The sequence below is a fragment of the Epargyreus clarus genome, unplaced genomic scaffold (genome assembly GCF_041222505.1).
Source record: "Epargyreus clarus isolate Ecla_fem2 unplaced genomic scaffold, WU_Ecla_fem_2.2 ptg000029l, whole genome shotgun sequence".
Taxonomy (NCBI): domain Eukaryota; kingdom Metazoa; phylum Arthropoda; class Insecta; order Lepidoptera; family Hesperiidae; genus Epargyreus; species Epargyreus clarus.
The window spans coordinates 11,927,280-11,953,139 of record NW_027332235.1 but is presented as its reverse complement, the minus strand read 5'-3'; the positions used below and the strand labels follow the sequence as shown (position 1 = coordinate 11,953,139).

General features: G+C 38.0%; 2 protein-coding genes across 4 annotated transcripts in view; both read left to right on the top strand.

Moving 5' to 3' along the window:
- Window positions 1-25,860, top strand: part of RhoGAP102A (Rho GTPase activating protein at 102A) — a 66,633-nt gene that overhangs the window by 39,297 nt on the left and 1,476 nt on the right. For all 3 annotated transcript variants that reach the window (XM_073089301.1, XM_073089302.1, XM_073089300.1), the window contains 8 exons: window positions 9,327-9,494; window positions 11,545-11,695; window positions 18,290-18,512; window positions 19,128-19,295; window positions 20,293-20,385; window positions 20,797-20,889; window positions 21,481-21,586; window positions 24,707-24,978. In XM_073089301.1, the coding sequence (XP_072945402.1) occupies window positions 9,327-9,494; window positions 11,545-11,695; window positions 18,290-18,512; window positions 19,128-19,295; window positions 20,293-20,385; window positions 20,797-20,889; window positions 21,481-21,586; window positions 24,707-24,978 (1,274 nt within the window). The remainder of the gene's footprint in view (window positions 1-9,326; window positions 9,495-11,544; window positions 11,696-18,289; window positions 18,513-19,127; window positions 19,296-20,292; window positions 20,386-20,796; window positions 20,890-21,480; window positions 21,587-24,706; window positions 24,979-25,860) is intronic.
- LOC140754384 (uncharacterized) lies at window positions 21,700-23,447 on the top strand. Its single transcript, XM_073089392.1, has 2 exons — window positions 21,700-21,988; window positions 22,139-23,447. Exons 1-2 carry the CDS (start codon window positions 21,856-21,858, stop codon window positions 22,954-22,956), a joined length of 951 nt encoding a protein of 316 aa, XP_072945493.1. The 5' UTR covers window positions 21,700-21,855; the 3' UTR covers window positions 22,957-23,447.

Sequence of the window (25,860 nt, the reverse complement as noted above, 5' to 3'; positions counted from 1 at the left end):
GTGCAGTCCACCCAAGAAGCGACATCTCGCACCGCAAATAGTTTTGCATGGTTGTAAAAGTTATAAATAGTGAAATTTAACAAATTATCGTAGGTATCGCTTATGTTTTGATGATATCCAGCTCCTTAATCGGGTGCTCCGTGTTCAAATCCCACTTACCTCTGATTTTTCCGAATAATGTATAATCGCAGATATATGAAAAAATCTAATTGTATGTGAATGTATCCGAACGAGAGAAAATGTCCGAGTGTAATTATGTCCGAGTTATTAATTGGTGCAGTCATGAGCCATCTCGCACCGCAAATAGTTCTGCACGGTTGTAAAAGTTATAAATACTTAGTTAAATTGAACAAATTATCGGAGGTATGTTAGCTTATAACATATGTTTATATTCAGCCTCTCAATCGAGTGGTTTGAGTTCAAATCCAATGCGCGCATTTCAGGGTTGTATGGGTAATTGATTACAGCAGTGATAGCCTAGTGGTTAAGAAACTCGGCCTCTCGATCGAGGGGTCCGCGGTTCAAATCCCAGGCACGCACTTCTGATTTTTCAAAGATATGCGCGTATTAGAAATTAATTATCACTTGCTATACGGTGAAGGAAAACATCATGAGGAAACCTGCATACCTGAGATGTATTTGAAGTCTACCAATACGCACTTGGCCAGCGCGGTGGACTATGGCCTAATGCTTCTCATTATGAGAGGAGACCCGTGCCTAGCAGTGGGACAGTGGGGTTAATGATGATGATGATGGGTAATTGTCGCTTGCTTAAACGGTGCAATTTCAATTCGTGAGCAAACCTACACGCCTGAGTGTTCTTTACCAAAAAGTAGTTCTCAAAGGTGTATTAAGTCGACTCATCCGCAATTTGCTAGCGCAATGGACTATGGTCTAAATCCATCACTCTGCTAGGAGACCAAAGTCCAGTGGAACGTTATGAGTTGCGATGACGATATATTTTGAGCGTATCTCAAGCCTATAAAAATGTACCTATATAAATTAAAGAAATTATAACTTAGAAATAAGTCAGTTTCGATTAAGTTCTTTCCACTCTAGAGACTTTTTCTTATACCGCATGTATTTTTCGGGATCAATTTGTAATTGTTTATTTACATATCATGTATTTATGAGAAAATTTATGTGAAACTTGCTTTTAAGAAATATGTTAGTACAAAAGTGTTATTTAAGGTGATTGCAAATACGTGGAAGTTTTAGCTGACCACTTAACATCACGTCAAATTCACACGATCGTTTCCCACTTAAAAAAACCATAAATCGTTTATGTATTAGAAAATGTACGTCAACATTAAATTTTCTAATAGTACCCAGTTCGCTGAAACTGTCCAGTTTTTGTTGATCTCCCGTAAAGTGGGAAGCTTTTCCGCGTTGTTCTGAGGACGTTCAGCGTCGGGAGGCAGGGGAGGTCATCGTTCAGCGGTCTTGTAAATGTGAGTGCGGTTTGGCATTCGCCATTTGGAAGCTCAGAAATAGTTCGCGAGTTCGCAGCCAAGACACGTAACGTTGTAGTATGACGCGCCCGCTCTGAGCACCTGGGCCTATCCACCACTCAGCTCCCAGGTTTACAGAAACTCCTCAACTGTGAAGGGGTAAATGATCAGCGATTAAAATTTTCTCGTTACAGATAAACAATTATGAAGATATTGTAGATTAGAGAAATAGCGTAGATTACAGATGTTCAATGTTCATTGTTTTATTAAATAAGTTGAAAATCGTCCCACAATTTGATTAGTACGTTACTATACGATTAATATAAAGAGAAGATTAAAAGAAACGCTTTCTACACTCACAGCCCCACACTAGGATTCCCTGTGTCGTGGGTGCCATGGACACACACATTGACAAATACACAAACACCCAGACCCAGAAACAGAAATCTAAATTCATCATTTAGATATCTGTCTGGCCGGGGATCGAACCCGGGACCCTTTGCGCGTCAGACCGGTATGGTGACCGCTCCGCCACGCGGGTTGTCATAACAGAAAATAACTTATATTTGTCCAGACAGCATTTTATTGCTGATTACTCGAGAATGCACGTTACCTATACAAAGTTTATATCAATAATAATTTTGAATGTGCATTTATCGTTCTCATTTTCAACCTATTGCTGTACATGTAAGTACTACTTCATTGTCACTTGTTTAATAGGGAAGTAAAAGAACGTGAGAAAACCTACACTTCTAGGATTTAAAAAAGGTTTTAAGAATTAATAAGGTCCATCAAACCGTACCTGGCCAGCTCGATGGACAATCACCTGAAACCGCTCTCATTCAGACGAGATTCATGGCCAAATATGGGATCTCAATGGGTTGGTGGTGACGAATTTTTAAAGAACTATGGACATTTGAGGTCATTATTTCTTAACCTTCATAGTTATATGGCTATCCGACAACACCACCGCCACGACAGAACAATTCCCCTAGATAATCGAGAAAAGGTCGCCAAATTAATAAGGTTTATCCCTAGACTTTAATCTAATCCTGGGATGGTATTTCTGGTGCTTGAAATCGAGCAGCCCCGGCAATAAAGGTGGAGCTAATTATTGCATGACATCTTCAAGCCTCGTGGCTAGACTTGCAAACACGTTTATGTTTCGTTTGGCTGTCATCCATATTGCCGTTGTTGGGAGTTCCCTACGATTACGGGTGACCTTGACCGGTGAAAATATACACCAGGTATATCAGGTCTTCGGAAGGGATGATCTGGTACATTAGTGGGACGTTTCATTGGTTAGGATGTTTAATGACTTATAAAGTTAATAGGCGCAGTGTGGATCAACCGATGAGATCTCACCGCCATACTTGAAGCTCATTTTGATGGGGCTGCTGTGTTTCATTTTGAAGGGTGTTCTAAGGGAGACATAATTTTCAGAGGCGTTCCAGCTTAGTACTCAGGGGCAGCGGCGCATCTGTGGCAGACCTCCGATAGGAATATCTAATCCTATCTGGGGTTGATTACAGATGTCCATGGGCGGCAGTAGCCACTTACCATCAGGTAGACTGCAGGCTCGTCTGCTACTCCTATATTATTATAAAAGAACCCTTTTTCTAGCATTAAGCAGATTCTGCGTTTCGATGGAAGACTGTGGGATATGACTGTGGGAGTCATAAATGTGGCGACTCTTAGTTCACAGGCTTGGCAATGCACCTGTGATCGGCTTGAGGTAGTGTTGGATATTGATACTTTTTGTAAACCAAAAATAGAATGCTGTAGAAAAACTCTGTTTTGTATTTAGAAAATATGTCATCGGTATTCTTGCTGTAGCTTTCATACAACACGGTCGCGAAGCACTGAATATACTGTTAAACTCTGCTATTTCCTAGTTTTCTTTCAGGTTATGGGCCCAGAAAAAACTCATGCGAAGCCCCCTACGGGCGTGTATTGCACATAACCTGAAAGAAAACTAGGAAATAGCAGAGTTTAACAGTATATTCAGTGCTTCGCGACCGTGTTGTGTGAAAGCTACAGCAAGAATCGGATGACAGTTTCGATAGCGCGGATGAAAGCGTCCTATTGTGTGCGCTGAACTGCAACATCGACGAGCCAAGAACTGTGAAAGAGGCGTTGAGTGGTGGACAGGCGGAGCAGTGGCGTGAGGCAATGAAAGATGAGTTGGACTCATTTGCAAAGAATAATTGTTGGACACTGACTAAATTAAGGGCAGGACAGAAACCTGTGAAATGTAAGTGGATCTTTAAGAAAAAACGAGGCTTGAATGGAGAGCTAATGAAATTTAAAGCTCGTCTGGTGGCGAAAGGTTTTACTCAGAAATACGGTATAGATTACCAGGAGACATTTGCGCCAGTAATTCGCCATCCAACAATTAGAATGTTGTTTGCCATAGCCGCCGAATATGATCTAAATATTGATCAGTTAGATGTAAAGACTGCATTCCTGAACGGTGATCTCCATGAAGACGTGCTGATGGAACAGCCAGATGGGTTTGTTATAAAGGGGAAGGAAGACTACGTTTATAAGTTAAACAAATCCATCTATGGGCTGAAGCAAGCTGCCAGATGTTGGTACGATAAGATAAACAGCGTTCTTACAGACAAAATGAATTTTCGAAAGTCTGCGGTTGAACCCTGCGTGTATTTTAGAAACCAACAAGGGAAGCTGACTGTGCTTGCACTGTACGTAGACGATATTCTTTTATTTACGTCTTCTGCTGCAGATAAAACTGAAATTAAACAGCAGTTGATGAAGGAATTTGAGATGAGAGATTTGGGAACTGTTCATGAGTTCTTGGGAATGAGAGTCTCAAGAGAGAAAGGGAAGATCACTCTTGACCAATCGGACTATATTGCAAGTGTTTTGAAGCGGTTCAAAACGACAGATTGCAACCCAATTGGTACATTGATGGATCACAATGTCAAGCTTACGAGAGGTGAGAAGAAATCTGACAACTGTGAGTACAGGAGCCTGATCGGTTGCTTGATGTACGTCGCTGTCTGCACCAGGCCTGATATTGCTCATGCGGTTAGTTTTTTGAGCCAGTTTAATGATTGTTCTGATGACGTTCATTGGCGTGCCGCTAAACGGGTATTGAGATATCTGAAGGGGACGATACAATATCGGCTAAGATTTGGAAAGTCTGGTCTGGATGTTGTTGGCTTGGCGGATGCAGATTACGGAAACTCGGAGGTAGACCGTAAGTCGTACACGGGGTACTTTTTTAAGATTGGCAGTTCGGTGATTTCCTGGGAGAGTCGTAAACAGAGGACAGTTGCTCTGTCTAGTACCGAGGCAGAGTACATGGCACTTTCTGATGCGTGTAAGGAGGCATTGTTCATGCGTACCTTTTTCAAGGAATTGTTTAATGCGAATTTTGTAGTAACGCTGTACAATGATAATCAATCCGCGCTTAAGTTGTCTGAGAATTCAATGTTTCATGCTAGGACGAAACACATTGACGTCAGACATCATTTTATCAGAGACATAATTAGTAAAAATTTGGTGAGAGTTGAGTATCTCTCTACTGATGAAATGACGGCTGACATTTTTACAAAACCTTTGGTAAAAGAGAAATTTGTTAAATTTGTTTCTCAGTTAGGTTTTGATATGTGACTGTGTTTTTATATGATACATTGTTTAGACTATTTTATTAGGAAGTGTAGCGATTTTTGGTTTAAGGGCAGGTGTTGGATATTGATACTTTTTGTAAACCAAAAATAGAATGCTGTAGAAAAACTCTGTTTTGTATTTAGAAAATATGTCATCGGTATTCTTGCTGTAGCTTTCATACAACACGGTCGCGAAGCACTGAATATACTGTTAAACTCTGCTATTTCCTAGTTTTCTTTCAGGTAGAACCTCTGTTTTAGCTTGAATATTATTTTTTGTTTTGATTTTTAATATGCACAAAATGCACATAACTGAAAACTTTGAGGTGCATGGCTTAGGTACGAACCTAGATTTGAAGTACCTGTAATCGAACCGAAATTTATGAGACTTATCTAGTCTATAAGTGACCTCATATTATCATATGAAGCCGCTTCATGGTCATGAAGTTTGTTCCTAAACATCCAATTTATTGGTTTTCAAACGAAGATAAAGAGAAAATATAAACATTGATGTTTTAACGGTTGTAAAATATTTACGACTGAACTGTGACAATGTTTACGAAACAATAAAATTAAATAAGCATATGAATGCTAAAGTGAAACAAATTATATTAGAAAACGAATGTAAATTTTGTCATCCCTTGACGAACCTATCCAGAGCTCAATTTATGTTTCCATAGTCCATCATTAAATCATCAAACTTATTCTAATGTCACGACGTCGTGCCGTGCATCACGATGTCATATCGTGTAAGGAGTTTTTTTCTTTTCTTATAAGCGCTGTGTCGCATAAGTTAGCGTTGAGGTTTTGGTATCGTCCACGTTGTTGATTTGGATGACAAAATGGAGGTCTTGTGAATTAAACTGCATTTAAAGGCATATTTGTGTTCGCCGACGCAATTGTAGTTTAGTTGTGGTACGTGTCAATAGACACTTTTGAGCCATTTTCAACAAGTTTAAAATCCGACATAACCTAATATGTATAAACAATCTATCTTAAGCAATTTTTCACTCCAAAGTTCGAAATTTGACATTTTTCTAGAAAATAATTGTAAAATCTTGAAATATGATAGGCAATAATTAGTTAAGATTGTTTATTGATAACGGGTATTAGTAATACAAATGTCAGTTTTGTCAGTCTAACTGCAACATGCATGCAAGTGGAGCGTAGCGCGTGGCATTATGTTTACGATGCAGTTCCGTTGGTTAGACGACCCGCCAAGTCGCCATGTCTCAATTTTAAGGTTTGTAGGATTATTATTCAATTTTAAGGTGTATAGTTATTTTAGGGCCCCTTAACCAATACAATCTTATAGCTCAGAATAAATCTATTATGTGTTTCTTTTTATAACATAGAAGTAGTAAACTAGGTACTTTTAAGACCTTATCTTTCACACAGCTGCGCTTAACACTGTTTTACCCTTCTGCGCATTTTTAAGACCGTATGTCTTTAAATATGACATGATTTTCATTTAGGTATGTAGCTATGTATCAAGACTTCGTTAGACTCGTAGGCGTTTCTTCAAGCGCCAATTGATCAACAAATCCATTCATCAACGTATTGACAGCGCAAAATTCAGTTATGATTTATGCTCTCGAGTTTGAATGAGTGAAGTGTTGTTAATTTTAAAATTTTGCAATTTGAATTTTTCTGCGAGCTAATGTATTAGAGGTGACAGCATGTACTCACACGTACACACACATATACAAAATCACACATAAAAGTCGTAACATTGATATGTACGGGGTGCATACAAAAAGGGGCAGTAATAATAAATTATAGTCAACCATCGAAATACTGTAGTAGTATATATATGTAGTCAACCCAATACTGGCCCACTGTTGTTTAAGTCTCCTTTTAGAGTGCGAAAGGCTTAGGCCGTAGTAAAAAATATAAAAATACTAGTGGTGCCCGCGGCTTCGCCCGCATTTTAAAGAAATAATATGACACATAAAACGGAAAATTTCTACCTGCATTGGAATGACAGTGGTGCCATCTGTCGAAAATTGGTCTTACCATCTCCCAAACCCTCGTGGGCTCATGGACAACAACTTTGCTAAAGATCATCACTTGATCAAATGCATAGTTTCCGATCCTATAACTACTTACGAATTAAAAATTAATTAAAAAAACCTTTTCCCACGGACTAAATTGTGAATCTAAACCATTATCAACTCCCCTTGAACACACAACAAATTTCATCAAAATCAGTCCAGTCGTTTAGGAGGAGCTCAGTGACATACACACGCACATAAGAAATATCTATATAAAAATTAGTGGTACGGATGCGAATTCGACTTGCACTTGGCCAATTATTTTAATTTACTGTCCCTGGACTTGTCTACGTCAACTTTGCAACACAGTTAGTCTAGTACAACAGAACAGGCGTGCATGCTGGGTGGGACGCCCGTGTGGGTATAAATGCACAATAGGCAAACCGTTCCTTTGGAGATCCCGGAGCCCTCTACGCAGCGCCGAGGACGGCCACCGGGGGGGTTTTAGTGCGGTAAGAATCCCACATAACCCTACGTCGCTCCCACGACACTCGGTACCTTTTGAAGGTTTCCCCCTCGTAAACAAAAAAAAAGGCAAACCGTTCTAATCCCCAACCGAGAACCTGGGCCTCTAGCGTAGTAGCTATAATTACCACTCAGCTATTACTGCCTGTGTAATTAATTTAAGCGTGTTACGAGTCAATACATCACCATCGTGACGGCCATGAGTGTTTCGTTATGATTTATGAGATCGAACGAAATGCTTATATATAAAACTATTAGGTACCAACACCCTATGATTATAAATTATGGTTATTCATGTTTTTAGTGTTTTTAGGGTTCCGTACAAGAAACAAAAAACGGAACTATTATACGATTACTCGTGTGTCTGTCCATCTGTCTGTCACAGTAAATTTCCTCTGAAAGTACTGGACCAAATTAGTTGAAATTTGTTTCCCCAATTTCACATTTGGATAAATTCAACACTTGTTAACTCTCTTAGTTACTTTAATCAAGAATTTCCATATAAAAATATTGGGCGTCTCGACGAATAGAAACTACTCACGAAGCTTCAACCTGTTATTAATCATAAAAATAAATGTTTGAGGGCCCGTGGTGTTCGTTAGGTGAAGAATAAATAACGACTCGACGAAAACTAGATTGGCGTACAGTTTATTGTTACTAACGGTTTCACTCCGCCACATTTTCATATTCATTTTGTTTGCATCACTACTTGATTTATTCGGCCTTTGCATAATTTAAGAACACGGAAGCCGTGTCGCTGAATATTTGAAAACAATCATAAAAAATACATAAAACACGTGTGTCGTTAACGAGTTGAGACTTCGAGAAAAAGTATGCTCAAACAATCGTTGGCTGACGCGCCCAATAGGTCAAATTTGACGTAGCACGACGTCAGCGTGACGTCACCGGTGTCTGGTTACCTGCACGGCCTTAGAACGCTTGCTTTCATTAAGGCCACGATAATTTTATCTCATGATGCGTGTAGCTCATCCCAATATCTATCCGGACGGAAATAGATCGGTAAATAATGGCTGATACTCCCTCCGCACGGTGCAGAGAACTCCGGTCGTCCATGAACTCCTGGTACCTGATGAGAGTCGCTTCACCAAAAGATTTACAGCCAGTAAAAATTTTATGTTTGTTTACCTACAAATCAATGTGCTGTTCTATTCGCTCTGATGATTCATTTTTGATAACATCCCAGTTCCATAATCGTTAATCGTTTTTGGGATGTAATAATTACTTTTGATGTTTTAATAAGCGTACTCGTTAAATGAGAGCAATTTAAGATTGTTTAGGATATATTATCATTTTGCCCTTTGAAGAGTGATAACGTTATGAAATAGTAAGAAATGAATATCACATGAGAAATGAACAAACACATCTACTTACTTGGCAACAGAAATAAAAGAAAACCATACAACTTTTAGCTGGATCGGAATAATGAGTACTCTTTTAGACTATTAATTAAAAACTGCATGATAAATGATCCACTATCTTTATTTTCATCATATGTAGTTGAAGCAGTGCCATTGTTTCGCCATTTTTTCTGTTATAGCCGTTTTGTAGAAATCAGACAGAACTTGTATAAGCCACTGCTATCCAAACATCTTCTAATCAGAACAAAATAACTCTTAACACTGTTATAAGACAGGAATAGGCAACTGTACCTATTGAGTCAAGGACGAAGTTCTACGACCTTCAAAACCTTATTTTTCCAGAGTGAATCCTGTGACTCCGGCGAATGGGGCTGGTCGGGGCTGGACGATGCTGGTGGAGGTCCCAAGGTCCCGGCGCTAGTGTCAGCATGTCTTGCTCACCTTCGCCAATACGGACTCCATACCCTCGGCCTGTTCCGAGTATCGTCTTCCAAGAAGAGAGTTAGACAGGTATTTATGTTTTTAATCATAATTACATCATTGGTGTTAGAAATTAAAGTAATCCCCAGATCAAGAAAATTCTTATCACTTACAGATTGATCGAAAATTTGCAGCCTAAACCGATGCCTCTAGAAAAGTATAACCTTACACAGAAATAATAACTTAAGTAACATATTATAATATGGATTTTGAATAATTCTGATTGACATATTGTACTTATCTCAGTGATACAAATTTCTATTTTATATTCAAGGTGGAGTTCAAATTCAAAGCGCGTGATAAGGTTTCAGGTTTTTGGTCAAACGGCACCTGAAAATAGTTGTGGTTGGTAACAGGTGGGACACTGTTCCCATTGATTTATAAGCCGCAGTGACCCCTTCACAATCCCTAAGAACAAACATCTCGTATCTCTAAAGTCATTTACCAATACCAATATACCAATAAATCCTTACCTTCATACATTCCCATACTATTTTTTTTCAAATTGTCAGAATAAGAAAACTAAATACTAAATTGTGCAACCGAAGACTACGGAAAAATAACCATCCAATTTCCAATCACCAAAATATGTACTTTAATACTCTTTGCTTACATTGTTGCATCGAGCAATTGCAACACGGTTGCTATGACAGAAAATACCGGCGAAACCAGCGAAGTTTACCATCAGACATACTTGCGGCGGGAATAAAACTATGACCGCCGGAATTAGATGTTTTCCCGATCATATTGCTCGTTGCAATCGACGGGCGTCGTTGACCCAGATGCTGGAGACGATTTATTACCAACTTCTCTGTAGTGTACTCTAGATCTACCCACATGTGGATAAAATCGAAGTGTCTGTGTGATTTTTAAGTAGATGCCATTTTATAAGCGTATTGTTTGAACCTCTTGAAAGTTTTCACATTTTTTTTATAATGTAGGAGTAGCAAACAAGCATGCAGTCCACCTGATGGTAAGTGGCTACTGCCGCCCATATCTGTAATCCCAAACCCCAAATAGGATTAGATATTCCTACCTGATGTCGGCTACTAAGCTGGAACGTCTCGGAAAAGTATGTCTCCCTTACCACACCCTTCAAATCAGAACACAGCAGCGCTTAACACTACTGTTATCAGGCAGAAATAATTGGCCGTTTGATACAAACTAGCTGAATGTGAAATCAGCTGTATCCTTATTGTTTTACGATTTAAACCTAGCGATAATTCAAAAGGTACCTGAAGGTCATCGTCGGCCATAGACATTGGCAACACCAGTGGAGTCGCCTAATGCATTGCTTTCAAGGAGAGCTCTTTTTGCACCTTTATTGAAGAGCCCGATGCCATAATGCTCTGGAAATACCGAATATTTACTTTGATAGGACTTTAACGCAAAGATAAATCCCTACACAAAGTTAACTTTGTCTCTGGAAAGCGCTCAGATTTTTGCGCATGAATTAAAAAACCTAAAAAGACTGACATAAGCAAAGCCGAGCCAAGAATCTAGTATGCAATAGATGTGATAGCATCCGATTGGCTGAAAGATTATCGTGTACGCAGACTTAAATAAAGACAGGTCCATTAACACCGCACGGCTAAATTTAATATGGTATATAAATATTTTGATTCGAATTCAGCGCGATACGGCTGAAGTGCCTGTTTTTTCGCGAAAATGCGGAAATATTCAACGGTTACTTATATTATGTTTTAATTTAGTTCCTAGTTGCAGCACCGTATTTCTGATCAATCCTCTGTTGACATGAGTCCAACATATATGTCCATCGCAGAATCGATCAGGAAAAAGCCTTAAGTAATTGATGTAAAGATTGATCCAGCTCTTTTTTTCATTTAATGGAGGAACCATTATATGGAAAAATTAGGCAGCGCTACTTTAATTCCACTCGTATAGGTTGATTTCCTATGAATCTCAACGACATATCTACCCTTATGTTTCTACATATACTTATGTTACTAAAAACAATAATAGACTGATTAGATTGGTGACTAATCTCAGACATTTACGTGGGATATCCGAAACTAGTATCATCATTTTGCTGAATGTCCTGAATGTGGTCGCATTCCAGTTACGTGAAGAATGGGAGCGAGGGCAGGAAGCGGCTCTTCACGCGGAATTATGTCCGCACGATGTGGCAACGCTTCTCAAGGAGTTCCTCAGGGACCTGCCCGATCCACTGCTGTGCAGAGACCTGTATCCTGCGTTTTTGCAGACACAAAGTAAGTGGGCTTCAACTTTCTCTTTCAGGAATTCTAGAATCAGTGATAATAATAATAATAATAATAAGCCCCTCACAAACCTAACTCCACGTCCGGTCCGAACACCAGTGACCACGTGAGGGGCGGACTTAGGCAGCTTTCAGCTAATTACTTACCTAAGACTAACGGAGCAATAGTAAAACAGTAGAATGCGATGCGTCTAAGAAGCGGTAATAAACTACCCCAGGCGGGTACCGGAGCGAATCGCGATGGAGAATCCCGCCCCGAGCCCTCGAGCTCGGGCAGTCCCACGTATTCTGGGGGGGACACCGTGTCGCAAACTTCTGCCCAGTATAGCACTGTTGCAGATCATAATCACGACTCAGCGTCAGTGATTGAAACAGTTAATAGCAGATCATCTTCAACCCCACCTTTGTCAGCAAATGTTGTACAGGAGGCGCAAGCCAATAATCCTGTACCCATTGCTGATTCCAAATGTGCGCGAAAAAAGTGGACAACTGAGATGAACCAATTTATTTGGCGCACTTACCTAATAGCAACCAATATGGAGACAGATACTCGGCACTATTTAGACAAACTACACAGTGAATTTAATCGTAAATTCCCAGACATGAATTCTTCCAAGCAACGATTAGGAGATCAAAGAAGAATTATTTTAAGAAACAAACTATTGGACTATGAAACCTTAGAGAGAATAAAATCAGAAGTTAACACATATATACAAACCCACTCTAATTTGCAAACACAATCAAACAACTATAGCCAAAACACACAACGCAGAAGAATGAAGTGGTCTCATGAGATGAATGAAACCCTAATAAGATGTTATTATGAAATAACGGAATGCGAAACGAATAAAACTGCTTATAGATCACAACTTAGAAACAAATTTCTCGATATATACCCACAATTTTCCGATCTCTCCGAACAGCATATTTCAGACCAAACACGATCTATTATACATAATAAGTATATACCAGAAAACAGACTTCAGGATATAGTAAGAGAAATACAAAATTCAAGATCACACCTAAACCTACAACTAAGTAACGGTAATAATGGCGGCACAGAAAGCACACCAGATAATAATGGCGATTTAAGTAACACATCTAATAACGAAAATAGTGTAGTCACTCATACAAATAGGCAAAATGTTACGTCATGTAATATCCAAAATCCAAATAGTTCTCGTAACTTAATTTTACCTAGACCACATTTAAACTACACAAACATAGAAAAAATATTCCAAGAAACATTAGATCGATTCAAACATTCTAGCCCAGTTAATCGACCACACATACCTAAACAAAAGACTTGTAAAAGATTAGCTTCCATAGTTAATTATATAAATACTAACTAACTCCCTAAATATATATCGATTGATCATGACTTCATTTTATTTCAAACAATAATTTATACTGCAGCTTACACAGCTGCCGTATGTAATGGGGCTAAAATTAAAGAAACGGCAAATACATTACACCAAAACAGGCAAAATATACCGCCGTGGCAAAAAAGAATTGAAAATAAAATACAGTTGCTGAGAAAAGAGATAGGAAGAATGACCCAGCATATACGAGGAAATAGAAGTAGAAAGCTAGATAAACATGTAGAGGATATCAAAAATAAATATATAATTCATTCCAAACACGAAGGGCCAAATGTTACACCTGATTTGATTTTAGATACAATGAAACAAAAACTTAACGCTTTTACGAGTAGACTTAAACGATATTTAATTTGTAATTTAAGAAAAACACAAAACATTCAATTCATTAACAATGAAAAAGTATTTTACAGGCAGCTTAATTTAAACACACAAAATTCCCAAGTTATGTCACCGAACTCTAATAACAGTAATAGAAATATCAATCTATCACCAACCGAAGAAGAAATGCATCAGTTTTGGTCCAAAATCTGGGCCGATTCTGTTCAGGATAACGCGTCTGCTAAATGGATCAAATCAGAAAATCTTGAAAGCATTCATCCAATGTCTTATGAACACGTACCAGAAGACACATTTTTAAAAGTTGTTAAAAAGTCTCATAACTGGAAAAGTCCTGGAACTGATAACCTTCATAACTTTTGGTATAAACAATTTACATCAATTCACACTATATTACACAAACATATCAACAACTTTATAAATAACCCAGAATTAATACCAGAATATATCATGCAGGGCGTCACTTATTTGATTCCCAAAGATAAAGATTCCGCTGACCCCTCAAAATACCGACCGATTACTTGCTTGCAGACTATATACAAAATACTTACAGGATGCATATCAGACATTGTTTACCAGCACGTCACACAAAACAACATACTAGCAGAGCAACAAAAAGGGTGTAGGAAAGGTAGCCAAGGCTGCAAGGAACAGCTAATAATAGACTCAGTAGTCATGAACACTGCTTATACACTGAAGAAGGATATAAGCATAATGTACATAGATTACCAAAAAGCATTTGACTCTGTACCTCACTCCTGGTTAATATATATACTAGATCACTATAAAATACACCCAACAATAATATCGTTTCTAGAAAAAGCCATGAATCACTGGTCTACAAAACTAAAAACACAAAACAGTCATATTACATCGCACACTCCTTCTATCCCTATTCGGCGAGGCATTTTCCAGGGTGATGCCTTTAGCCCATTATGGTTTTGCTTAGCCATTAATCCTCTTTCTCATATGTTAAATCAAGCAAAGGCCGGATTCCGCATTAAAATCAATAACATCCAGACAACACTTACACATTTAATGTACATGGACGATATCAAATTATACAGTAACAAAACCAAAACACTACATGTTTTAGCAGACGCCACCCAGACATTTTCAACAGATATACAAATGAATTTTGGTGTAGATAAATGCAAGACACTAACAGTCACAAACGGCACATTAGTACATAATAATTACATCTTAGACTCAGGGCAAATTATTGATTCACTTGATCATAACACATCTTACAAATATTTAGGGATTCAACAAAATCAAAGAATTAATCACAAACTTATAAAAAAAGATATAATAAAGAAATTTCAACACAGACTTAACATCGTCCTTCGCTCTCAACTTAATTCACGCAACTTGATTAAAGCACTTAACACATACGCCATTCCATTATTAACTTATTCATTTGGAACTATTAAGTGGTCACAGACGGAACTTAAGAATATTCAACGTAACATAAACACATCCCTAACAACTCATAGAAAACATCACCCTAGATCATGCGTACAAAGACTAACACTTCCCAGAGCTGAAGGTGGCAGAGGAATAATAGACGTGGTCAATTTACATAATAAGCAAATAACAACTTTACGCAAATTCTTCTTTGACCATACTCTAAGATCCAATCTGCACAAAGTGATCACTGCAGCAGATACCGGACTAACACCACTTAACCTCTGTGACAAAACACCGCAACATAATGAACGATTAGTTAATATACCAGACAAAGTTGCTGCATGGGAAAACAAGGCTATGCATGGGAGACACTTTAAAGATTTGCAACAGCCACACGTTGATAAGGCGGCGTCAAACGAATGGTTGCGACGTGGAGAGCTCTTCCCTGAAACAGAGGCCTTCATGATGGCAATTCAGGATCAAACCATAAACACTCGTAATTATCAAAAACATATAATCAAAAACCCTAACATGTTAAATGATTTATGCCGGCGATGTCACAGTAGTTCAGAAACAATACAACACATCACAGGCGCTTGTAAATCCATTGTTCAGTCAGACTATAAACACAGGCATAATCAAGTAGCAGCAATAATCCATCAAAACCTAGCACACAGACATAATTTTATACCACACAAAATCGCATATTACAAATACATACCTAACACTATATTAGAAAATAATAATCATAAAATTTATTGGGACAGAACAATCATCACCGACAAAACAGTACATTTCAATAGACCGGATATAACATTATTGGACAAAATGAACAAGACCGTTTTTATAATAGACATTGCAGTATGTAACACCCACAACTTACTTAGCACATACACAGAAAAAATGGCCAAATACACTGAATTAGCAATAGAAATAAAAAGACAATGGCAAGTTAGCACAGTTAAGACAATCCCAATTATAATTTCGACAACAGGTGTAATTCCCAAAACTCTAGATACCAGTCTTAACATATTACAGATGCCTCCATCCACACAGTCACTTCTCCAAAAAGCTGCTATCCTCAATACTTGTCGTATTACCCGTAAATTTCTAGATTTATAACTGAAAAGTCTCCTCCGTCTACGCTTGGCTAAGGCCCGCGCAGCCGGATTAACTTTACCCCTTACAAGGGAGAATCAAAACAACATACATAATAATAATAATAATAATAATATGATTTATTGCCCAAACACAAGAAACAAATAATTTACAGAAAATAATAATGTATAATGTATGTATGTATGTATGTATGTATAATATAATATAATATAATAATAATGTAGTGATGGTACTAATAGTGCAATAGTAAACTATTGACATTTCATTTTACAATACTGATTGTAGCATACTAAAATTAAACATCTTGAATATGATATACACTTCACATTTTCTTAATTTTTAAAAATATGTTGAAACTCATACTCAGATAACATACGTGTTACTATTGAATCACGCGAAACGTCTGGGAAAAAATGTAAGAGCTTAAGTAGATTATGATTTTCAAAAATATCTACGAATGAATTCGTATAGCTTGAAAAAAGAATGTGAAAAAAATATTCATCATCAGATTTAAAATGAATATTATTTTGCAAATGTTATAATTCGACTTCAGGTAAGTAGTCATTTCAGAATGTGGTCGTAACATTTCCTTACGGTGGACAGTAATTGTTCTCTAACCCACGTGCAGCAAATGGAGCTCGTTATAATAAAACAAGTGACGATCCAGTCATGCACAATAAGCGTTCGTTGAAACTGAACTTTAGAATTACTTATATTCTGTAATTTGCTAAGTACACCAAGATTTCAAAAAATAGAAAAAATAATCTGTTTAAGATATTAAATTGTTATTAGTTATAGTTTTTTGGGGCTTAAGATTTCTTTAGGAATCAGATATTATTCACCTATGAATACAAAATTTTTGGAAAAGATTACAAGATCTTGGGCACGGGCCTAACTATAAAAAGAAAGAAGGAGCATATTCAAAATCGTCACAATAAGCATCATAACGTATCAGGTCATCACTCGATAGTGATATCACAAAATTTTGGAGGATAATAAATTCTTGAGAGTCATAACTCTTCTGCAATCCTCCACGCACTTATAGCAATTGGAGCAAGTGATAATGAAACGAGCAATGCAATAAATTGTGTCCAGTCGTGTGCCAGTAAATATTACGTGTTTTATGATCACACCGCAAATGATGCACTCGCTTTATAGTGTTTTGGATAGCTTCAAATCCTCTAGATTTATGCTGCGGTGTTTTGCTTGGGGCTTTTAGACTGGAATCACTGATTTTTGATGAAAAGTTTCGTGTGCTTTATAGTTTTTTATTTGATTTGGCGCTTAAATCGCGATAAAATTTTCCATGTCCTAAGAAATTTAAAAGTAGTCATTTCATAAAAAACTTCGATACGCAGAATGATCTTAAACCTTTTAGTTAAGTATATAGATAAGTACAAATAATCACATATCATAGGACAACTTAATTGTGAAATTGTACGAAAGTCCATGCTAAATTTATAAATAGTAATTTATTTGTACCTGAAATACCTACGTCTAAAAATACAACAAATATTTAAACAAAAATGCCTGAGTATACTTCTCATAAGTAAAATACTGATTGCTCTAAACGTAAATACGACAAGCTTTAAAATTCAGCATCACCTAAACATCAGATTTGATATAGTTCCAAAGAGTTGCACGACCTTGTTTTGTACCTATCTAATTATCGTATCAAAATAGAAAGAGGAACGATTCGAAATATTTGTGGATTATGAAATAAGTTTTGAGAAATTCATAATTATGACACTTTTACAGAAAGTGACGTATTGGGGTCGGGAGTGGTCCGTCATTCGCGGAATAATTCTGAAACTGTCAGCTTGGACATTTATATGTAGGTAGCATAAAACATGACGTCAAAACACACGAAAATTAAGGTAGGCGATTATAAAATTCTAAGAAATGATTCACAAATATAAGACAATTATTGTTTGTAATGTTTTAAGCATAACCTGATTTACTATTGTAAACGGATTGAACTGTATAGCGTAGGTACAGATACTTGTTCGATGATAAAATATGTCCAAACCTTACCTGCCTGCGTAATACAATACTACTGCATTTCCTAATAATTTTCCTCCGTCCCTAAACCCGAAAACCAGGCGATGACCTAAATTGGTAATCATTTGAATGTCTTCGATCAATCTTCAATAACACTAAGTAGTAACGTTACCACATGAAATGGATGTTGTACACATGGGTAGGTTATATCCACTGCTGCTACTCCATCTATCTCATCGTAACCTAAATCAACGCTATGACATCAACATTTAGAAAAGAACTGAAAAAATAAGATATAAATGCTACTAATGACTAAACAGACAAAATGATCATTCCAGAAATCCGCAACAGAAGTCTCCAATGGGAAGCGCTGCGGCTCATCGTGCAGCTGCTTCCCGCAGCACACAGGGACACCCTCAACGCGTTACTGTCCTTCCTGGCGCTACTCGCGTCCCACGCGGAGGACGGTCGCCAGCCAGGACACAAGATGGACGCGGGGAACCTCGCGACTATCTTCGCACCTAATATCCTGCATCGGAATAAGCCTAATGAAACTGCTAGGTTTGTAGTTATTCAGCTTACAAGTAGCATAGAAACATGGAATCTAATTAAGGTTTAGTGAAAAGTTGAAGTATAGTCGATAGTGTGAAGTTTAAGCTCATAAGTCTAAATTGGTAAGGCTACTGAAGAAAATATGTGCCATACTACATTCTTAGAAGAGTTCAGGGCACGGAAGCTTCACCTTTCGTTGATTCTAGTGAAGACCTGTTAACGTGTGGTATAAAATCTTTCTCCTTCCTTTTTTCCTTTTAATTCTAACTGTGCTCATATGCGACTAAACGTAGGCCAACCTTTTCCGACTACTACTACTTAGTATAAAAGGAGGAGTATCACTTCGTAATTTTAGGTTATTCTCTTCTAGGCTCTAATTCTTGTTTGAAAACTGTTAATTGTAGTAAACTGTAAATGTAGTAAAAATGATAGAATACTTCTTGAATGATCTTGAGCATGTACGATTACCAGAACGTAACAGAAATTTATTGGTATTTACCACTAGTAAAAAACGTAGATATACTATGCTATCACACTCAGTTGAAAATCAAACTAGATAGATAAAATTCTGTTCAACGCACAGTGGTCTGAACTTAACTTGAAGAATTTCTTCTCTCCTTCCAGTGCGGAAGAGCTCTCAGAGCGCACGGACGTGATCAACGTGGTCCGGCAGTTAGTGGAGCGGCACTCGGAGCTGTGGACGCTGCCGGCGGACCTGCTGCACGAGGCCTACATCCACCTCGCGCACAGCTCGCCCGCGCACCTCGACACCTTGCTGCTGAGGAAAGCTGAGTGAGTGGTTTTGAGTATTGGAGTAGCAAATAAGCGTGTAGTTCACACGATCAGTTCACTGCAGCCCATGAATATTGGTAGTTAGTGCGTTTGTTAGCAAACTTAGGTGAGACAAAAACCTCACGTCACTGCACTTAAAAGTGTGTGTTCATAACATCAAAGTAGTTAGTGTAGTAGGTACGGTAAACATTATACGAAACTTAAATATTTTTTTCATCTACTGCTGAATAATTTCACAAGTTTATCGCATACCGATTAAACTTGCATTTTTTTCAACTCTGAATTTGGGTTTTGATTTGATGACCGACTTTTTGTAGGTGTTAGATTTTTCAAACGTTATGTTTGTAAAATAAAGAACATTACCTCTTTTGTTCGTCATGGTATTTTGCCGATTATACATTCAGCACATTCATAATAATGTGGTATTGGTACTTCGATGGAGCATGGATCTCGTTTTTTGGATTTCATTGTTTATAGTTTTGTTACGATCAAAAAATCTAGCACAAATCGAAAAAAACAACTAAGCATTGCTACTGCTTCTCGTTACAACATACCGATACCACTAAGCAAAAGCAATCGCAAACTTGAAACTTATTATGTGACGGAATCTCTGCATCAGTTCTTTTATTTTTATAATATAGAAGTAGCAGACGGGCATGCAGTCCACCTGATGGTAAGTGGCTACTGTCGCCCATGGACTGGACATGGACATGGACATGGATCTGTAATCAACCCCAGATAGGATTAGATATTCCTATCTGAAGTCAGCCACAGATGCGCCGCTACTCCTAAGGACTAAGCTGGAACGCCTCGAAATAGTCTGTCTCACTTACCACACCCTTCAAGCCGGAACACAGCAGCGCCTAACACTGGTGTTATTAGGCAGAAATAGGTGTGGCGGTGGTGCCACCGGAGTCGAACCACGAAGGGTTCTACCACTTTCATAATACTTTCTGCATCATCTGAATCTCTCTGTTAGTACATTTTCGTGGCGCAGGATCGCGGAGGCGGGCGCGGCGGAGGGCGCGCGGCGCGTGTGGTCGCGCGAGCAGTGCCTGCACGGCGCCGCCGCCACCGGCGGACCCAACAAGTAAATACTCTACTACTTTCTACCTTCTTCCCCTACAACGACTTCTTTAGCTTTGTCTAGGAAAATGTATTGGCTTAAGGCTAGTGACAGATGGTGCGAGATTCAGCTATAACAGCCTCTTTACTTACTTCTAAAAAAGGTTTTCTTTCCCTTCACTATTTTTTCTTTTATTTTGTACCACTGAGTCGTCTCCTGGGATTTATCTCTTAGAATTAGTTCTTGTTAAGTAGCTACTGCAGTCCCTGGACACTTATGAACAAATCCAAACCAGTTTTATCCAAGTTAATCCTGGGTAAAAGATAAACCTGGGTATTAAAATGTGTTTGGTAAGAGACAGTCGTCATTATAAAATTCTATAGTTGCAAAAAGAAAAATTAACTAAGATTATCCTATCTCTATTTCTCTTTCCAGTGAGAAGACTTATTCCCGTAGCCGGCGGTCAAGAGATACGGCATCCGATAGTTCTTCGGGTCAGCTATCCTCCGCTATGACTATAATTACCAGGTAACCATATTACTACAAAATTCCTACTTAGTTATTATATGGGTGTTTAGATGACCTTTGCAGATTAGATAGAATTTGGTTGAAACTTTAAAGTTACCTACCACTTCTAAGGAAGGAGTCGTGTAAAATTACTGTGAAAAATAATATATTATATTAATTTAAACATGGATATCTCCTAATGTAAGATTAAAACTACTTCGCAACAATCCGCTACAAATATGAATGATGGTATATATTTTAAACCATGCAATATGTAAATACACCGCCATACGTACCACCACATACTAATAGCATGGATTGTGGTGTGGATGGTGGTAATAGCAAGGATTTCCGCAAAGTAACGCCTGACACAATTAACTATGGATATCTCCGTCAGATTCACAAAAATGTAATGCTGCTTCGAAATAAATATTTGTTAATATCAATACATTTTTTTACAAGTAACATGAGTACGTTACTAAAGCTTCGGTAGTATTATCATTTACGGCGTATACAATTCTTAAGATACTCCACATTCCTCAATTGTTAATGTTGGTGTGTCTCCGTATAGTATGTTACATACCCTAACTCCATATTTAATATTGTTTGCAGGGTAAGAAATAGTGATGAGTGTGGCAGCAGTGGGGTGGTGAGCTTGCCACAAGCGAGAACAGACTCCGCTCCCGACTCCAATGATTCCGCCAGTGACTACAATGAAGTACGTATTGACCACGACTAGTATTTAAATTATAGAAACTATTATAGTCGTCACAATTTAATAGGCCCATTTTGACATGCCATCCTAATGTCATTAATGTTTTAAACTAAATTTGTAGTATAGTGCCACCAACTTTTCTGTTCAGTAGACAAATCTGGAACTAAAACAAAGCCGACCGCCATTTTGAAATGTCATTCCGCTGTCAATTCTTTGAAGTGTGAGTGCTCTTTGTTTTTCGATTCGAATATAATTGTAATAAGTGATTAAAAATGCCTAAGCCTCTCAAAAGTGATGCACGGGTCATTATTTTAAAGGTTTTAGATTTCATGAGGGAAGAAAAACGCCTGCTAGCTCCGAAAATACCGTTTGAGAAAGTGACAGAACGCGTCGCAGCTGCGACAGGTTAGTGTTGCTATGAAGTGTTGATAGTTAATTAATAGAAAGACCCGCGTAAATATTTCAGTTATTTTATTTTACTTAGTTAAAGTGTCACTGAGTATTTTTGGTAGTAAATGTTTTTTTATACTTCATGTATTTATATTTTTGCTACAGGAGTAAGCGAACGATTTGTTTACAAGCTCATGAATGAAAAGAAAAAAGCTGAAGAAAGTAATGTCAAACTATCTACTCCCGGTAAGAATAGAGAAAGAAAAACAGGAAAATTGGACATTGATGATTTTGACATTGGCGTCATACGGAGAAAAATTCATGAATTTTATTCATTTAGGAAAGAAATTCCGACTATACCAAAATTATTAAACATACTTAGAGAAGAAATAGATTTCTCTGCAAAACGTGAAACACTTAGAAAACTGCTGCATAAAATAGGATTTCGTTTTAAAAAAACTAAAACAAATAGAAAAGTGCTATGTGAGCGTAATGACATAACTGCGTGGAGGGCTGCATACTTACAAAAAATTCGTGAGAATGAGTCTGGAGAAAAAAAACCCGTCGTTTATTTAGATGAGACCTATATACACTCATCTCACTCAACTGACAAATGTTGGCAAGGCCCAGATGTTGAAGGTGATTTGGAGCCAGTATCAAAAGGGAATAGGTGGATTATAGTTCATGCAGGAGGCGAAGAAGGTTTTGTAGAGAATGCTCTTATTGTGTTTAAATCAAACACTAAGAGCGGTGACTACCATGATGAAATGAATAATGATAATTTTAAAAGATGGACTATTAAGAAATTGCTGCCGAACCTGCATAAGCATACTCTTATAGTGATGGACAATGCCCCCTATCACAGCATTTGTCTTAATAAATGTCCCAATTCAAACCACACTAAGGCTGTCATGCAATTGTGGCTGAGGGAGAGAAATATAGAATTTTCTGAGCAAATGACGAAACCTCAACTGCAAGAATGAATAAAGCGTAATAAACCAGCTCCTGAATATGAAATAGATAATCTATTAAAAAGTCATGGCCATTCTGTTCTCAGGTTACCGCCATACCACTGTGATTTGAACCCAATCGAGATGGTTTGGAGTTCAATGAAGAGAAATGTCGCTGAGCGAAATGTTGGTAAATCTAGTGCTGAAATGCCCCAGTTAATTCAGAATGCATTCGATAAAATAACAAAAGAAGAGTGGAAAAACCATTGTCACCACGTAAAAAGAATTGAAGAAAAATACAGGAACAATGATGGATATTTAGAAGAACCATTCATTATTAAGTTGCATAGTGATAGCGAAAGCGATTCAAGTGACTCTGATGACGAATTATGTAAATCACTTGGCACAGGCACCTCAGGCGCATCGTCATTATTTCGCTCAGGGATGTCTGGTGTGGAGCCCCTCGAAGTTAGAGATCATGACCATAATTATTTTTATAAAATATAAATAATTATAGTTAATAATTCTGGACTTTTTATTTTTCCTGTCCTAGAATATCATTTAAGAATTAAAATTTGACATTATTAACCTAATTCTTTTTTTTAGGATGTTTACGAAGGTTATTTATCTTTTTAAATATTTTTTACATATTTTATCTAGTAAAAATCATAGGTCTCAAAGTTGTTGAGCTCCCTCTTCAGTAGGCAAATATAATTATATGGTAACATTGGACGCTGCACTAGCGACCCTGTCAACTGAACAGATAAGTTGGTGGCACTATAAGTTTACGACCACTTGACGGTTAGAGCTTGCGGCTTCAAAGCATTCGGAAGAAACATACATAAGATACATAATCGATTAACTTTCAAATAATCGGAACTTATAATTATCATCATAACAATAATACAATAATCAAGTGCTTAGCGATGGCATGGCTCAAAATGGGCCTATTAAATTGTGACGACTATAGGGTTCGTACACAAAACTGCGATGCGACGTCGCATCGCAAAAATCTGCGAGCTCCCTCGACGCATCGCAAGAACTTGCGAATTGATTCGCATCGCACAGTGGTTGTTGTTGTTGGTCACCCTGAGAGACGCTACGCCGCACGATATCGCATCGCAGCAATTCGCATCGCAATTTTCTGCGTTGCGAATTCGCATCGCGTCGCATCGCAGTTTTGTGTTCGAGCCCATAGTACAAGATACAATAAAACAAATAGTACAAAATATACAATAAATATAATAAATAGTACAAGAGCTACAAGATTTTTCTGGGTTTCCTAACATAAACGTGGTTGTTATTAAAAATTTTTCAGTGGTTGCTTCCATTGTTATTTTTACTGTTACCTAACTTAGTATCATGTAATTTTTTATGGGAACAAGAGAGTTTGTTGGTTTTATAATGCAAAACTTTTTTAAAATCAAGTTAAAGTAATTTGCAAAAGCAAAAGCAAAAGTCCATTCAGGTTTTGCCAATACAAACTAACAATATTATCCAATCTTGTACGTTTTCCCTTAATGCTGAATAGTGAGCTATCTAAATATTCAGCGAAAACTGAATTGAATCATACAAAAGTGTATCATAAAGCGTTACACAATAGTCTTGGGTATCAGATATAATCAGAAAAGGGGTTAATACAAATGAACTAAATTGATGACAGTAATAGTAACTTACGATATTTAAACTGAATTTACCGCCATAACAACCCATTTACTAAACATAGTAGCTTAAGATATTAAAACTAATTCCCGTCAAAACACCCAACCTAACTGACCAACAGTACTCCCCACAGGCGGGTGGCGCATCCGAAGACGAGTGCGTGATCACAGCGTCTTTACACATCCCGGCGCTCGCGCGACCACGACGCCGCTCGACATCTGGTTCGTCGTCGTCAGCGAAGCGAGACTCCGCGGTGGGGTCGTCGCCCGCGTCGCCGGCGTCGCCCGCGTCGGCCGCGTCGTCGCCCGCCGCCGCGTCGCCGCCCGCGTCACCGCCGCCGCGCGCGCTGCCCGTGCGACACACGGATATTGATAGACTCGTCAGTTTTGGGAGGTAAGCTGTTCTATAATCGTACTTCCTCATAAGGGTAAGCTGTTCTATACTTCCGCATAAGGCTTATAATTATCGTCATCGACGTCATGAGATGCAAGGATATCAACAGGTGCGTCAGTTTTTAAAGGTAGGCTGTGTTATACGTCCTCATAAAATTTATTGTCATCGTTATGAAAATCATCAGCAACATCATTATCAGACACACAAATGTCGACAGATTCGTCAGTTTTGGGAGGTAAGCTGTTTTATACGTCCTCATAAGTTTTATTATCATCGTTATCCATATCATCAGACGCAAGAATATCGTCAGGCTCGTCAGTTTTGGGTGGTAAGCTAGTTTATACGTGCTCATAAGGCTCATTATTATCGTCATCAAAATCAGCATTAATCTCATCAGACACATAGATATTAATAGGCTCCTCACTTTTGGGAGGTAAGCCGTTTTATAGATCCCCATAAAACTCATCATCAAAATCATTATCAACATCATCAGTCGCAAGGACGTCGACAGGCTCGTCAATTTTGGGAGGTAGGTTGTTGTATAGATGCTGATGACGATGGTAATGAGTCTTATGAGGATGATGATGATCCGATCCGATGGTCCGATGATGATCGGACACAAGGATATCGTTAGGTTCCTCAGTTTTGGGAGGTAGGATGTTTTGTATATCTTAGTCTCACGATCGTCCTTGTTTTCACAATGTTCCTGATATTCGTCATAGTACAGGATCCCTAGTATAGTTTTCATCATTTATTAATAACAAGCTGATTTTTCGTGAGTAGCTTCGTTTCGACAAGACGCCCAACATTTTTCCTTACAGCAATGTTGGTAAATGGTAGCTTGATGGGGCAGCAAGGATAAAATATGTTGACCGGACGAAT